At 46.3% G+C, this 13844-nt stretch overlaps 3 protein-coding genes across 3 annotated transcripts in view; 1 reads left to right on the top strand and 2 right to left on the bottom strand.

Annotated features, from left to right (window-relative positions):
• LOC121460354 (WAP four-disulfide core domain protein 5-like) overlaps positions 1-1521 on the bottom strand; it is a 13952-nt gene extending 12431 nt beyond the window's left edge. The window contains exon 1 of the mRNA XM_041670701.1: positions 1437-1521. Coding sequence (XP_041526635.1) covers positions 1437-1521 — 85 coding nt within the window. The remainder of the gene's footprint in view (positions 1-1436) is intronic.
• A 7763-nt stretch (positions 1522-9284) lies between these two features.
• Positions 9285-10267, bottom strand: LOC121460093 (WAP four-disulfide core domain protein 12-like). The gene is made up of 3 exons (XM_041670236.1): positions 10157-10267; positions 9902-10054; positions 9285-9438 (listed from the first exon to the last, which is right to left on the bottom strand). Exons 1-3 carry the CDS (start codon positions 10233-10235, stop codon positions 9413-9415), a joined length of 258 nt encoding a protein of 85 aa, XP_041526170.1. The 5' UTR covers positions 10236-10267; the 3' UTR covers positions 9285-9412.
• LOC121460088 (recombining binding protein suppressor of hairless-like protein) overlaps positions 10028-13844 on the top strand; it is a 197603-nt gene continuing 193786 nt past the window's right edge. The window contains exon 1 of the mRNA XM_041670232.1: positions 10028-10078. The gene's annotated coding sequence lies outside the window, so the exon portion shown is untranslated. The remainder of the gene's footprint in view (positions 10079-13844) is intronic.

Below are 13844 nucleotides of genomic sequence, written 5' to 3'. Positions count from 1 at the left end.
ACCTTCTGTCACTGTCTGAAATTCTACTGAGAGCCAGGCAGATGTCTCATGGGAGAGGAACCAGGGAAGGATGGATTGACATGAGCTGGGAATGGTAAGCGTGTTGCACCTGACCAGGCCGAGCAGGCCCAAGCTCTGGTGGAACCGGGTGTCTCAGCTCAGGTGTGGTGTTGGGATGCTCTCTTAGGACACCTCGGTCACCTCACAAGACCACCACATATGCTGCACTTTCGGGCATACCTGACATTTATCCTTCAGGACCCCATTGCCCCTGAGAGGAAAGCGTGGACCCCATATCGCAGGGAATGAGTTGGCCAAGGGAGCTCTGCTGACTCTTAAGAGTTACAATGAGACACCATTCTTGATACCATCTTGGTCTTTGGCCTGGGGCAGGTGTTTTATCACTGCACCTTGGTTTCCTGGTCAGTAAAATAGGGACAGAAACAGTACTGACTCACTACGGCACATCGAAGAGTTCTACATGATGGTTGCCCGAATCACAGTCGACACAAGGTCAGGCCTTGGAACCTTCCACCCTCAGTCAGGAATCTCCAAGCACCCTCCTCCCCTAACCAGCTCATGCCCCAGATGGAGACCTGTGCCTCTCAGGAAGACTAAGGGAATGAGTGCCGTAGAAGCTTCTCTCTTCATTTCCCTACCCTGCCTGGCTTCCCAGCCCTGGAGGAGGGGTTCTGTCCTCGTTTCTGGACCTTTCCACCAAGGCAAGGCCAGCTCTGCAAAAGCGAATGCGGGTCAAAGCGTTCCAGCTTGAGGAGGGGATGAGTGGGCTCACCCACAGGTATACGAACACCTGTGCATCCCTCACTGTCAACACAGCAACCTGAGATTTGTCAGGAGTGGGGTGGAGGTGGGAATGAATCTAGCACAGAGGAAAGGAAGAAGAGAGGCAAAAGCAGAGATTCCTCCCATCAGACCCCAGATCCCAGAGGCCAGAGTCCTTACTAACTCCCACATCCTTTCTCCAGGTCCCTGGGGTCCAGAGAAGCTTAGACCCCCGTTGATGCAATCAGAATGTTAGGTAGGTCTTCTCCTACAGAGAGACACAGTGACACATGGATGGATGGAGACATGTCCTCAAGCTCAGACACATTAAGCGTGCATGTACAGACAGAGGTTGGCACAGGCAGGAACCCTAAAGGCACATATGTACTCAGAAATAGGCGTGTATCCTTGCAAACATTCAGATGTGAATGCAGGCACCAGCAAGTACTGAGAAAGGGCAGAGTTCCTTGACAGGTGAAGACACAAGCGTGAACAAACGGACACACACACACACACACACGCATGCACACACACACACACACACACACACACACACATGCACACACTCACCACTGGTTCTCCCAAAGCCCGCACTCTCCATAGAGAGGAAGAAGCCTCCTGGCCCCTAGAGCAGAGGGATTCATGGCACTCACCTCCCTTATTCCTACACAGGGCCACAGGCAGCTGGGTCTCCAAAGCCAGGAGGACTACCAGGAGGAGGGAGCTCTGGATTCTCATGTTTCCTTTGTGGTACCCAATAAGCTCAGGGCGCAGAGGCCCCCAAATTAACACCTACAGCTCCAGGGATGCCAGAGCAGTTGAGTCAGGGGAGGAGGACCAGAGGACAATTAGGGTGGCTTCTGTTTCCCTGATCTCGGCCCCACCTCCACCCCCTGCCTGATGTCTTCAAGGCAATGGGTGCTTGTGCAAGAATTGAAGGTAGGTGGCGGAGGTTCTTTGTGTTGGGGACTTGGATCTGGTTCTGCCTGTACTGCTGACTTGGCCTCTGAGTATCAGGCAAGTCTCCTTGCCTGTCTTCAGGCCTCAATTTTCTCATCTGTGTTGTGGGAAGTGGAGGAGTGATCATAACAAAAGCCGGACATGGAGACTTTCCTCTAAGGCAGTTCAACTTACATCGCCGGCTCTGCCTGGGAATGTGAGCCTTGGCTACCTCCACCCTCTGACTTACAGGCATCTGGAACATCTGGTACAACCAGGCCAGTTTATTGTATCCGGAGTCTTAAGATGCATGGGGAGACAGCATCGAACTCTTATTTCATGAACATACTTACTAAGTAGATGATTCTTCCTTTGGTTTCCTTTGGCCATTACCCCAGTTACTCTGCACTGCCTATCCAGCCCCTGTACTGGGAATTAAACCCAGGGCTTCTCATATGCTCGGCAAGCATTCCACCACTGCCGCCGAGTTACATTCCTAACCCTTTAACGTTTTAAGTGTTGAGACAAGGTCTTGCTGAGTTTCCTAGGCCGCCACTGCTGTGGCACTTGCTGCTGTCAGTCCTCGTGATGTTCCTACCTCAGTTTCCTAAGTAACTGTGATGACGGGCCTGCATCGAAGGCCCAGAATAACCCCCTTCCTTCATCAACATTCAATGGGATTTTCCTACAAAGGGTATTTTACTGCGTTGTAGCAAGTGAGCTCTGCTTGCTAGTTTAAGCCCCCATCACCGCTGCCTTCTTCAGAATACTAAAGCAGACGCTCTAAGCTCCTGCCTCCAGGACCTCATTCCTAATACTCCAAGCAAAATCCTTTTTTATTTTTGCATTTTCTGAGTTCAGCTTCATTGATGGTGTGCGGGGTGATGGGTGATAGGGACTCCTGCCCCCCTGACTCTCTTAAGGTCTTGATCCATCAGTGTCTTAGACAGGGGCAGGAATCAGCTCGGATGACAAGGAGTGGTGCCAAGAAATGAAGACCGCAAGGGGCCAGGGTTGGCACTTTCTTCTGAAGAAGTTGGCTTAGGTTGGCATGGTGAACGAGGCCAGGCCTAGCCTCTCATCTTGGGACCTGTGGATGGAGATGGGACCAACATCCTTCAGAAGGTCACTTCTACGGGCCTCTAGTGGCATTGCCCTTTGCCTGGGCTGGCATGGCTGAGCAGGATGGGTAGTGTATGGCGCTGGTTTGACTAATTCTCTGGCTAGAGCCAATGTAGGTGTCAATGGGACTCCCATCCTCTCTGGCCCCTTGAGCAAATCGCCCTGCTTTCACTAAGACCCCACCCTCAATTTCACACCTGTGACACCGACTCTGCCCTTGGTGAAAGAGAATAACTGAGGCTTGGCATCCCATGGGGACTCAGATGGAAACTCCAGAGCACAGTGCTCCATCAAGACTGGGGTGATCAAGACCTCGCCCCAAGCGCTCCCATTTAAAAGACGAGGAATGTGTTAGCCAGAGATGGGAGAGGACTGCTTCAGTGACACACACCTAATTCCTAGGCAACTTCCTGGATGTTGAAAACAGGGGAACACTTCAGTGACACACACCTAATCCTAGGCAACTTCCTGGATATTGAAAACAGGGGAACACTTCAGTGACACACACCTAATTCCTAGGCAACTTCCTAGATATTGAAAACAGGGGAACACTTCATGTGACCCTGAGAAAGGAAGGTGACATCTGGGGATTGTCTCACTTACTCAATCCCAGCCTGGGACGGTCAAGCAGGAAGGGCTTGGGCTCAACTTGAATCCTTTATGCTGTGTTCTAAGCCCTCGAGGAAGGAGGAGTCCCTGTTGTGTAGGTACTGATGACGTTTTTGGAATCCTAGCACATCTTTGGCAGCTTTATTTTGGTGGAAAGTTTTTATGGGCTACGTTTCCCCCAATTATAAAGTGTACGCATCCATTGATGACGCTATTCCAGTTAAGGTTACTTTGCAGACATTCCCCCATGCTGTAAAGTGTTCTCTAAACATGGTGATTTCTGATATCAGTGTGCTGTTTTAAAAGACAGAGCTCATGTGAACTGCTCTTTCCTGGAAGACGGGCAGATTTCTGATCTTTTATTTTCACAATCCCAGTATGGAGTTTTGGAGTCAAATCTCAGACACTTTTTAAAAAGTTGCTTAAATGAAAGTATTAGGTCAAAGAGCTTGATGAATTTCTCCAGACCAAAGATATACCTGGCCAGTGTTCATTTCAGAAGTCAAAAAGAACAGGAGAGCCTCGATCTGTCCTGCATAGACATTTGCCGTTCTGTCTGCCCTTGGCTGATCCACGGCTTCCTGCCCCCCAGCTCCTTTAATTCTGGTTGGTTGTCATTTACCATGTATTTCTCCTGACTCAGGTGAAGGTGCTGGATCCAGGTTAGAGCCACTAGACTGCTCCTCCGCCCCTCACCTGCCCATCCCTTCATCTGAGTCCTAAGCAGAGAAGGCCCTGCTCACATGAGGATACTCAGAAATTCTGTTGCTGTTGCCCATGGCCAGATAGTTCCTGCACACACCCAATACAGGATATTAAAAAAAAACTAAATAAAATATCCACTATGGAAGTTTCTCATCTTACACTGATCTTCCTTGTAATATTGGTGAGGGCCAACACTTCTCATGTGTTTCCACTTCACTTTTCTTGGACTATTTTCCCTTTTTTTGTGAATGGCTTGCTTTCATATTTTGCTAAATGTTTTTGAATGTCTTCTTTTCATTTTTGAGCTACATGACTGTAATATTTTTAAGAGCTGTCTATATCTGATGGATGCTGTTGCCTTGCCTGTGAATGGTAGCAGAATGGTTTGTTGAATGTGTGCGGGGTCAGACAGACCTTGTTTTCAATTCTAGTATTACCAAGTTCTAGTTGATTTGAACTTTGATAAGCCTCAGTTGTTCCTCTGTAAGACAGACAGAAATAATATTTATCTCATGAACTAGTTTCGAGAACTGAATAAGTTTGATAAATGCTTATTCTGATTCTCTATTCCAAATGCATCTTTCATTTTTTTTGTACTTGTACCAAAGTTTTCAATTTAGGGCAATCAAATCAGCCTTACATTTGCTTCCTTTATTTAAACACATATTCATCATTTCCAGTTACACGAATGAAGAGATTTTATTATGAGAGTTCCATACATGCATATAATTTTGATAATATTCATCATTCTTGTGTTACCCTTTCTTTCTTTTTAAAAAGGAGTTATTTATTTTTATGTGTGTGAGTGTTTTGCTTGCTTCATATGAGTGTTATGCTTGGGGAGGTCAGAAGAGGGCACAGGATCCTCTGGAGCTGGGGATACGGGAGCTTACCAGTCGCCATGTAGGGGCTGCGTGAGAATGAACTGAACCTGGGTCTTCTGTGAGAATAGCAAGTACTTTCAGTGGTGGAGCCACCTCTTCAGACCCCATAATCCAAATTGCTGTTACTGATTAGAAACCAGAACTTTGTAAAAAAAAAAAAACAATGGCCTCATATATGTCAAGGGTGTTCCAGCATCATTTATGTAGATGTACTAAAATATCCTGACAAGAAGCAACTTAGAAGAGAAACTTGATTCTATTTCAATCCCACGTTACAGGCCATTGTTGTGGGGAAGTCAAGGCATCAAGGTGGGGAAGTCAATATAGATATGTTACATGTAGATACGTCACATCACATTTATAGTCAGAAACAGAGAGAAGCATACATGCTCGCTCGCCTGTGCTCAGCTTTATCTCACCACCCGCACACACTTCAGGATTCACTGCATAAGGAATAGTGCCGCCCACAGAGGACATGCCTACATACCAGCCTCACACAGGCAATCCCTCACTGAGACGTTCCCTGATTCTAGGCTGTGGCAGACTGGCAAGTGAAGCTCACCATTACATATATGCTGTTGCTGTTTTTGTTGTTGTTGTTATTTTTCTTCAATTCTTTTTGTTTGTTTGTTTGTTTTCAAGACAGGGTTTCTCTGTGTATCCCTGGCTATCCTGGAACTGGCTCCGTAGACCAGGCTGACCTCAAACTCAGAGATCCACCTGTCTCTGCCTCCTGAGCACTGGGATTAAAGGCGTGCACTACTACACCCTGCTTGTTTGTTTATTCTTGATCCAGTGCTGTTGTAATAGCTACAGCTTCACGATGTTTAAGCAACTTCTGGTTATCCATAAATTTTACTAACTCACATTGTCACTTTTTACATCATAGTCTTTCATTATACATCATGATTTTTTTTAAAAATCCCAAGTGCTGGAATTAAAGGCATGCGTCGCCACTGCCTGGCACTATTAACAATTTTTACTACCATTTAAAAAACACACAAAAGAACACTAACCCTTTTTATGAAGCTCTGCACACTCCAGATTCAACAGTAACATTTTACACTTCCTCTTGCACAGATCCACCATTTTCTGTTTTACTTCTGAAGAATTTTTAAGTAAGCTTGACACATCTCCCTTCAGATGTTTCAGTACGGATCTCTAAGAAACAAGGACACTTCAAGCTGAGTGTGGTGCTGTGCACAGACAGCCCCGGCACCCAGGGTGTGCAGCTAGCAGGGTCCTGAGTGCTAGATTAACTTGAGCTCCATAGGAAGACCCTGCATCAACTTGGAAAGAAAGGGAATAGGAACATTTTCTCACACAATCGAATGTCATTGTCACACCGAATCAACCGCCTCTGTATTTGCTTCCTATCTTCCTTATTATTACAAAACTGACTTTGTGGGGTTGGAAAGATGGCTTGGAGGTTAGGGGTGCACACTGCTCTTGCAGAGGACCCAAATTTGATTGCCAGAACCCATGTTGGGTGGCTTACAACCTTTTTTAACTCAAGACCTAGGGGATCTGAGACCTTCTTCCGGATTTTGGGGTACCTGCACTCACAGGCACATACTCTTATACAGACACACAGACATATATGTGTATATACATACATATATATAATTAAAAAGAAATCTTTATTAAAAAATGAGTTTGTACAGTTGTTGGTACCAAATCCATGCAAGGAGCACTCACTGCATGGTTGCACCATCCCTAAAGTTTTATTTATCCTAGAATAGACATTCTGGCTCATTTCTGCCCCTCTCCCAGTCATCCCTTTTGCTATTTATGGTTGAGCAAACTGATGAATGTCTAGTTAGTGTGGCCCTGATCCCTTCCTTGTGATGTCTTTCAGCTCTCCCCTGACTTCACACTTCTGTATACAGCATTTGCTCTAGCTACTCAACAAGATGGAAATTCCCTGGCAAATGTCTTCCCGGGTGGCGGATGACATGTGCTTCCCATCTCGTCACTCGAGGAGGAGCCCATGCCTGGCTCACCGTTGTTGCTCTTGTTCAGACGGTGTGATGTATTTCAGCTGGTACACCTCAATCCTCTTCTGGTAAAGCCATGCTCCCCACACAAGGACAACAAGTATAGCATGCAACGATGAAATGGCATCCCATAAACATTAGGAAGCTGTGATGACCAGTGCCTGAGACAGCAACTTAATTAGGGCTTGCAAATTCCAAAGGGTTTAGATTGTAGTTGTGTATAAATTACACTGACCAGGTTGGACATCTTTGTCTCTTGGATACTTACTATATGGGGAAGAGCAGGTGTATATATGCATAGTATTCTATATACTACATATATGTATGTATATGATGTATATATAATTATTATACATAAGGTGTGTATGCATAGTATTCTATATACTATATATGTATATAATATATATTATATATATAATTCGTATATATTCTCCGGTAATTTCATACATGAACACAATATATTTAGATCATCTCTTTCCAACTCCCCCAGATCTCCCTCCACATTCCCCTTCCAGTTCATGCCCTTCTCTCTCTCTCTCTCTCTCTCTCTCTCTCTCTCTCTCTCTCTCTCTCTCTTTTAATAACCCAGTGAGTCCAACTAGTGTGTCCATATGTTCATGTTGTCAGGCTCCATTGACTGCGGCACAGGCAACCCACCGTGGACCACACCACTGAGGAGCACTGACTCTGCTGCCCCTAGTGGCCATCAGCTGCCAATGCTCCTCAGCTAAAGGTACCCCGAACTTCTCCATGCCAGAGTATTGTGACAGGCCTGATGTGGTCAGGTCTTGGGCTGGGTACAACAGCTGCTGTTACTTCATGAGTACAGCGACCCTGTCATGTGTAGAAGACATTATTTACAGCAGTCTTCCAGGACCTCTGGCTCTTCCTGGATGTTCCTTGAACCTCAGTGGTGGTAGCAGTGAGTGGTGATGAACAGGGATGAACACGTCACAACTCCATAGTCACTTTATTCTCTGCCCTTTGGCCAGCTGTCATTTTAAAAATATCATATTATGGGCAATTTCATCCTGTTTATTCAGATCTTTAAAAATGTCATTTAATAAATTTTTTAATTAATTAATTTATTTAAGGATTTCTGCCTCCTCCCCGCCACCGCCTCCCATTTCCCCCCCGCCCATGTACTCACTCATATTTGGTTTCTAGCCATAAATAAAGGACATTGAGCTTATAATTCACGTTCCTAGAGAAGCTAAATAAGAAGGTGAATCCAAAGACAAACATATAGTCATCCTCCTGAATATTAACCTTCATCAGGCGATGAAATGAGACAGAGACAGAGACCCACACTGGAGCACCAGACAGAAATCTCAAGGTCCAAATCAGGAGCAGAAGGAGAGGGAGCACGAGCAAGGAACTCAGGACCGCGAGGGGTACACCCACACACTGAGACAATGGGGATGTTCTATCGGGAACTCACCAAGGCCAGCTGGCCTGGGTCTGAAAAAGCATTTAATAAATTTTTATAGGTTTCTTTTCCCCCAGAAATAATTTTGTGTATATTTCAGGAAGTGTTTACGTGTGTGTGTGTGTGTGTGTGTGTATGTGTGTGTGTGTGTGTAGTGTTCAACAGGGATTTATTTATTCTTCTCTCATATATTACATCTGGACTACAGTTTCCTCTTTCTCCTCTCCTCCCGGTCCCCTCCACACTCTGCCCTTGCCCATTCACTCTGTTTCCCTTCAGAAAAGGACAGGTCTTCCAGGGCTATCAATCAAACATGACATACCAAGTTGCAATAAGACTAGGCAACTCCTTCACATCAAGGCTGGACAAGGCAACCCAGTAGGAGGAAAAGGGACCCAAGAGCAGGCAAAAGAGTCAAGGAAAGCCCCTGCTCCCACTGTTAGGAGTCCCACAAGAACACCAAGCTTCACAACTACAACATAGGCAGAGGGCCTGGATCATTCCCATACAGGCTCCTTGCTTGTGGGTCCAGTCTCTATGAGTCCCTATGAGCCCTGGTTAGTTGGTTCTGAGATTTTCTTGTGGTGTCCTTAACCCTCTGGCTTCTACAATCCTTCCTCCCCCCATTCCGCAGATTTCCCAGCTCCACCTAATGCTTGGCTGCGTCTGCATCTGTTTCCATCAGTTGCTGGGTGAAGCCTCCCCAACAGGGCTTTTTAAACTATTAAGTGTGTCAGTCTGTTTGGGCGGCTGTAACAAATGACTATAGAATGGCTTATAAGCAACATTTATTTCTGAGAGTTCTGGAGGCTGGGAAGTCCAGGTTCAGGGAGCCAGGAGAGTCCAGGTTTGGAAAGGACTGGTTTCTGGTCTTTGTACTACTTGCTGTGTCCTTACGTGGTGGGAGGGCAAGGCAGTTCTCTGAGGTTCTTTCTTAGGAGGTTTTACACCTCACTCCCCAGGGTTCCGTCTGTAAAGGTGGAGGAGAACATGCAGAGAACCTGGTTATGCTGGGTCAGGATTGGTAGGAGGGCCCCTCTTTTGGACACAAGGACCCTGGGGCCGTGATTCCCAGGGGGTGCCCATTTCTCCCCCACTTTAAGCCCGTGGGCCCTCAGTGGGCAGATGCTAAGTGACGGTGACTTCCAGAGGAGGAAAGGACGGAATATCACTCATAAGGACAGTCCTAGGGGGAGGGAGAGCAAAAGGGCTATCCTCTCCACTCTGCTCTGGGGACAGTCCTGCCACATATCCACCTTCATTTCCTTCTTTGTACAAAGGAGAAGTTCAAGGCCACCGATCCCTGAGATCCCACAAGCTCAGAGTCATGTCTCTCTGCCCCTCTCCTCCAAGGACCGTTCCTCCATGCATTTATGGGGTAGACAGAGGCAGGGGAAGAGGGAGGGCCATGCACCGCAGTGGGGGCTACTCACTGTCCTCTGTCGCCTTCACAGGCTGCACGCATTTGAAGCCACAGTGCCAGTAACAGCACTTCTTCGGACCCTCACAGTTCCTGTCCCTGTGACACTGGGGTGGCTCTCCTCTGATGCAGCGCACATTGTCCGGTGGGCAAACTCCTTCTTTCTCTTAGTGGTGGAAGAAGCCACAAGGTAAGGGGACGGCTTCAGGCCTGTCTATAATCTGGGAGTTCCCAACCCAGCTCCACCCAACGCACCATATCCACTCACCCCCTTTGACTCCATCTCCAGCTACCAGAGTGGAGGAAATGAGGAGCACGGTGAGGACCAAGATGCTGCCTGGACGCATGCTGCCTTGTGGCCAAGACTGAGGCTGGAACTGGGGCTGGAACTGGGGCTGGAACTGGGGCTGGCTTTCTTTTGTTTCTGCTGGGAGTGGCAATGGGTAGGGCTGAAATTTGCTGATACAGGGAGGCCTGTGTTCTCTAAGCTGTAAGAAAGGGGATTTGGGGCACTTCCAGCATCTCCCTGTTTGCATAAGTCGTCTCTGCTGACATCAAATTACCATCGAGACTGCATTAGCTTCTGCGGGAAGGAAAGAGGCACAGGAGAAACAAAGTCACTCCAGGACACACAGCGGAGCAGTGGTAGGGCCAGTTCTCTTCCAACCTGATGTGTTCAGCACTGAGCCCCGTTCCTCTGTGTCTTCTTGACAGAGGCGTTCATTTCCTCCTGTCATGTGTGGACTGCTCCCCAGTTTTCTTCTCGCCTCAAGGAAGGCTCTGTCACACCCGGTTTAAAACCCGATCATGGTGTGCTCCAAACCATGCCGCCTTCGTGCGGCACAGGTGAGAACAGACCTAGTCTGTCACTAGATGCACGACGAGAAGGCATTTCCTTTCTAGATCCCTTTCCTTATTCATGAGATGGTGTCATAGTTTTATCTCATTCATAGGAGTTATGTTTTATTTCTTGAAGTACCCCCACCCAAAAAAGCCCAATCAGCGTCGCCATCTCTCAGTCTTGGACTCCAAGGTTCCTCCCTTCAGAAATATATATCCACTATGCCACTATGGACTCCTGGATTTTTTTTTTTTTTAAAGAAAGCCCAAGGGCAGAACAGTGCTATGTGTGTGATACAGGACAACTCTTAAAGTCTTTTCTTTGAACTGGCTCTACAGGTGGAAAAAACTTTCCTTCACAAGCCCAGAAACTCGAGAGGATAAATGCTGCTCCCCCCCCGCCCCCCACACACACCGGGATGTCTGTTCATTCACTGCTGACCTTTGCTAGCAAGTACATCTTGCACCTCCTGGCCTAACTAAAAGTTCCTTGTTCCGCTTAGTTGTTAACTGATTCGGCCCTGAAAATATAAACTTCCAAACCCTGGGTTTTTCCACAGTGCCGCAAAGCCCATATATATCAACCACGTTCGCCCTTCAATAAATGGCATTCTCTTAGCACAGATGACCCCGCTGTGCGGTGTTGCTCTAAATCCTCAGCTTCTTGCTAGCAACTCAGTACTGCGGTAGCACTATTGCTACAGATAAATACATAACATACTATAAAGAAACAATGAGTACTTCTGGGGAAATCCTGTCTTTCGCCGGTGTTTTCCCCAAGGTCTGCTCTTTGATGCCTTATTCCTGGTTGGGCTACCACGCCTAAAATTTACCATTTTGCCTAAGCTGGTATGATAGCTGTAAGTGATAAAAGGGAGGCTTCCTAGTCCAGGAAGAGCACCAGCTCCCTACTGGGCAATGAGTCATGACTCCAGGCTCACTAATGTGTCCTCTGTCCCTGCGCTGATTTCTGGGGAGTTGGCGAGCTTGTGCATGAATGGTGGAGTTTAGGTGGATGTTTCTGTTCTGCCAGCCATTCCAAAGTAACCACACAGAGACTTAACTATAAATGATTGGCAGGTAGGTCAGGCTTATGACTAACTAGCTCTTAAAACTTACATTAACCCATATATCTTATCTACCCTCTGCCATGTGGTGATACCTTCTTTCAGTACAGCCTGTTTAGCTCTTGCTTCCTCTGTGTCTGACTCCTGTGACTCCGCCCTTCTTCTTCCAGCCTCCTCTGTGTCTGTTGTCCTGCCTATACTTTCTGTCTGGATACTGGTCAGTCAGTTTTTTATTAAACCAATTTGAGTGACAAATCTTTACAGTGTACAAAGGGATTATTCCATAGCATTGGAGTGTGCTGGCTATTCTTCACCCTCATCTTTTTATTGCTAACTTTCAAAATATACAGAACATGTTAAAAACCAAAACAGTGACACTCATGTGCACTCACATACCTGTATTGGACTGGGCAGTTCATAACAGACTGGGGTATCCAGATCTATCGTTGAAACATCTGGAACTAACTGCAGGTGGTGTATCTTCCATGCTTTACAATATATCGCCATGTGAATTCTAATAATGAAAGTCTCTAGCATACAAAATGATGACCGTGTCTTAGAAAACTAACAATGAATGGTACATGCAACCCTAGAGTACACATTTGCTTTCCTGTCTCCAGAGTATAGTTGTAGCTAATTTTTGATGCAATTTCCTTAAAACAACTTTACCATACAATAAGCTCTACAGATGAAAGAATGCCATCAATGTTTCTCACCCTTTGAGAACAGCAGCTTTGAACCTATAATTTAGAAAAGATTTTTGTTGTTGTTTAGTTTTTTTTAAACTTTTTTTTTACTTATTTATTTAACTTTATTATGTTTGTTGGTGTGAAGGTGTCAGATCTCATGGAACTGCATTTTCAGACAGTTGTGAGCTGCCATGTGGGTGCTGGGAATCGAACCCGGGTCCTCTGGAAGAGCAGTCAGTGCTCTTAACCGCTGAGCCATCTCTCCAGCCCCTGTTTAGGTTTTTCTTGATAGAATTTTTCTACAAGTCCTAGCTATCCTGAAAATTTGCTGTGTAAACCAGGATGGCCTTGAACTCATAGATAGACCCCCTGTTCTTCCTCCCAAGTGCTGGGATTAAAGGTGTGTGCTGCCACACCCAGCAGTTTATAATGGCAGAACATCATAGAGCATAACAGATGAGAATTTCACAAGTCACCCCTACTCTAAGAGGTGCCTTCTGCCTCAAACGTTTTGTTTATCATTCGTATGTTTTACTTCCTTGATGGACATGGATGTTGTCAAATCCTGTGGCTTCTGAGGTACAGCTACAGGTGGAGTGAAGGCGTCCTCATTCTTGGAACTAGATGTCACACCAGAGGCCATTTGCTTCTCTAGTTGACTTTGGTCTTGGTTTAAAAGAGCCATCTGCTTTTGTTGCTTTGATCTTTCCTCCCTTTTTATGGGGAAGTGATATGACTCTAAATGGAACTGGAGAACTGGCCACGGAGGAGCAGGCCAGGGTCATCCCAGCTCTCAGGGGGCAGAGGCAGGAAGCTCAATAGTTAGAGACCAGCCTGGGCTACATAGTGAGACCCTTCCCACCTTACGCAACAATACCAGAAGCAACAACACAGCACGACCCCCTCCTCAACCAAAACCAACATATTCTGTGTGCATGAACGTAGTTTTGTAGCTATTGTTAACAACGTGTAACGTTCTGGAAAAGGCAAAGAGACAAGAACAGAGATTGTATGCACATGGCCAGTGGTGCTCAGGGACTGAGAGCAGAATGTTACTATAATGGAAAAACAGACACACAAACAAAAACAAGTGGTGGAGATGTGTTGAGAGAAATGCCCTGTGTCCTCCTGAGAGTAGCACTCGCTACCCAAATCTATGCTTTTGTTAAAATGTATACGACTAGACACTGAATAAATGAACTTCTCTGTATGTATCAAGTTAGTCAAGGCTCTCTAGCAGTACTTACAAATCAAGTAAGGTTTGGAGGGCTGTGGGGGGTGGTGGCAATGGGTGGGTGGTGGTGTTAGAGGTTAAGGAGGCAGCTCAAGGACAGGGACTGTGGGGTCAGGATGGCAGATC

The sequence above is a fragment of the Microtus oregoni genome, unplaced genomic scaffold (genome assembly GCF_018167655.1).
Source record: "Microtus oregoni isolate MIOR12 unplaced genomic scaffold, Mior012 000020F_ref0000438, whole genome shotgun sequence".
Lineage (NCBI taxonomy): Eukaryota > Metazoa > Chordata > Mammalia > Rodentia > Cricetidae > Microtus > Microtus oregoni.
The sequence above is the reverse complement of the archived record's forward strand: the minus strand, read 5'-3'. Positions and strand labels throughout refer to the sequence as shown.

Bases quoted from the DNA above. Each gene is read 5' to 3' on its own strand.
- LOC121460093 (XM_041670236.1), bottom strand. From the start codon at position 10,235: ATGCGTCCAGGCAGCATCTTGGTCCTCACCGTGCTCCTCATTTCCTCC. The intron at 10,055-10,156 runs GTGAGTGGATAT...TCCACCACTAAG, and splicing joins TGGAGATGGAGTCAAAGGGG to AGAAAGAAGGAGTTTGCCCA. The intron at 9,439-9,901 runs GTGAGTAGCCCC...CCACCTTTACAG, and splicing joins TGTGAAGGCGACAGAGGACA to ACGGAACCCTGGGGAGTGAG.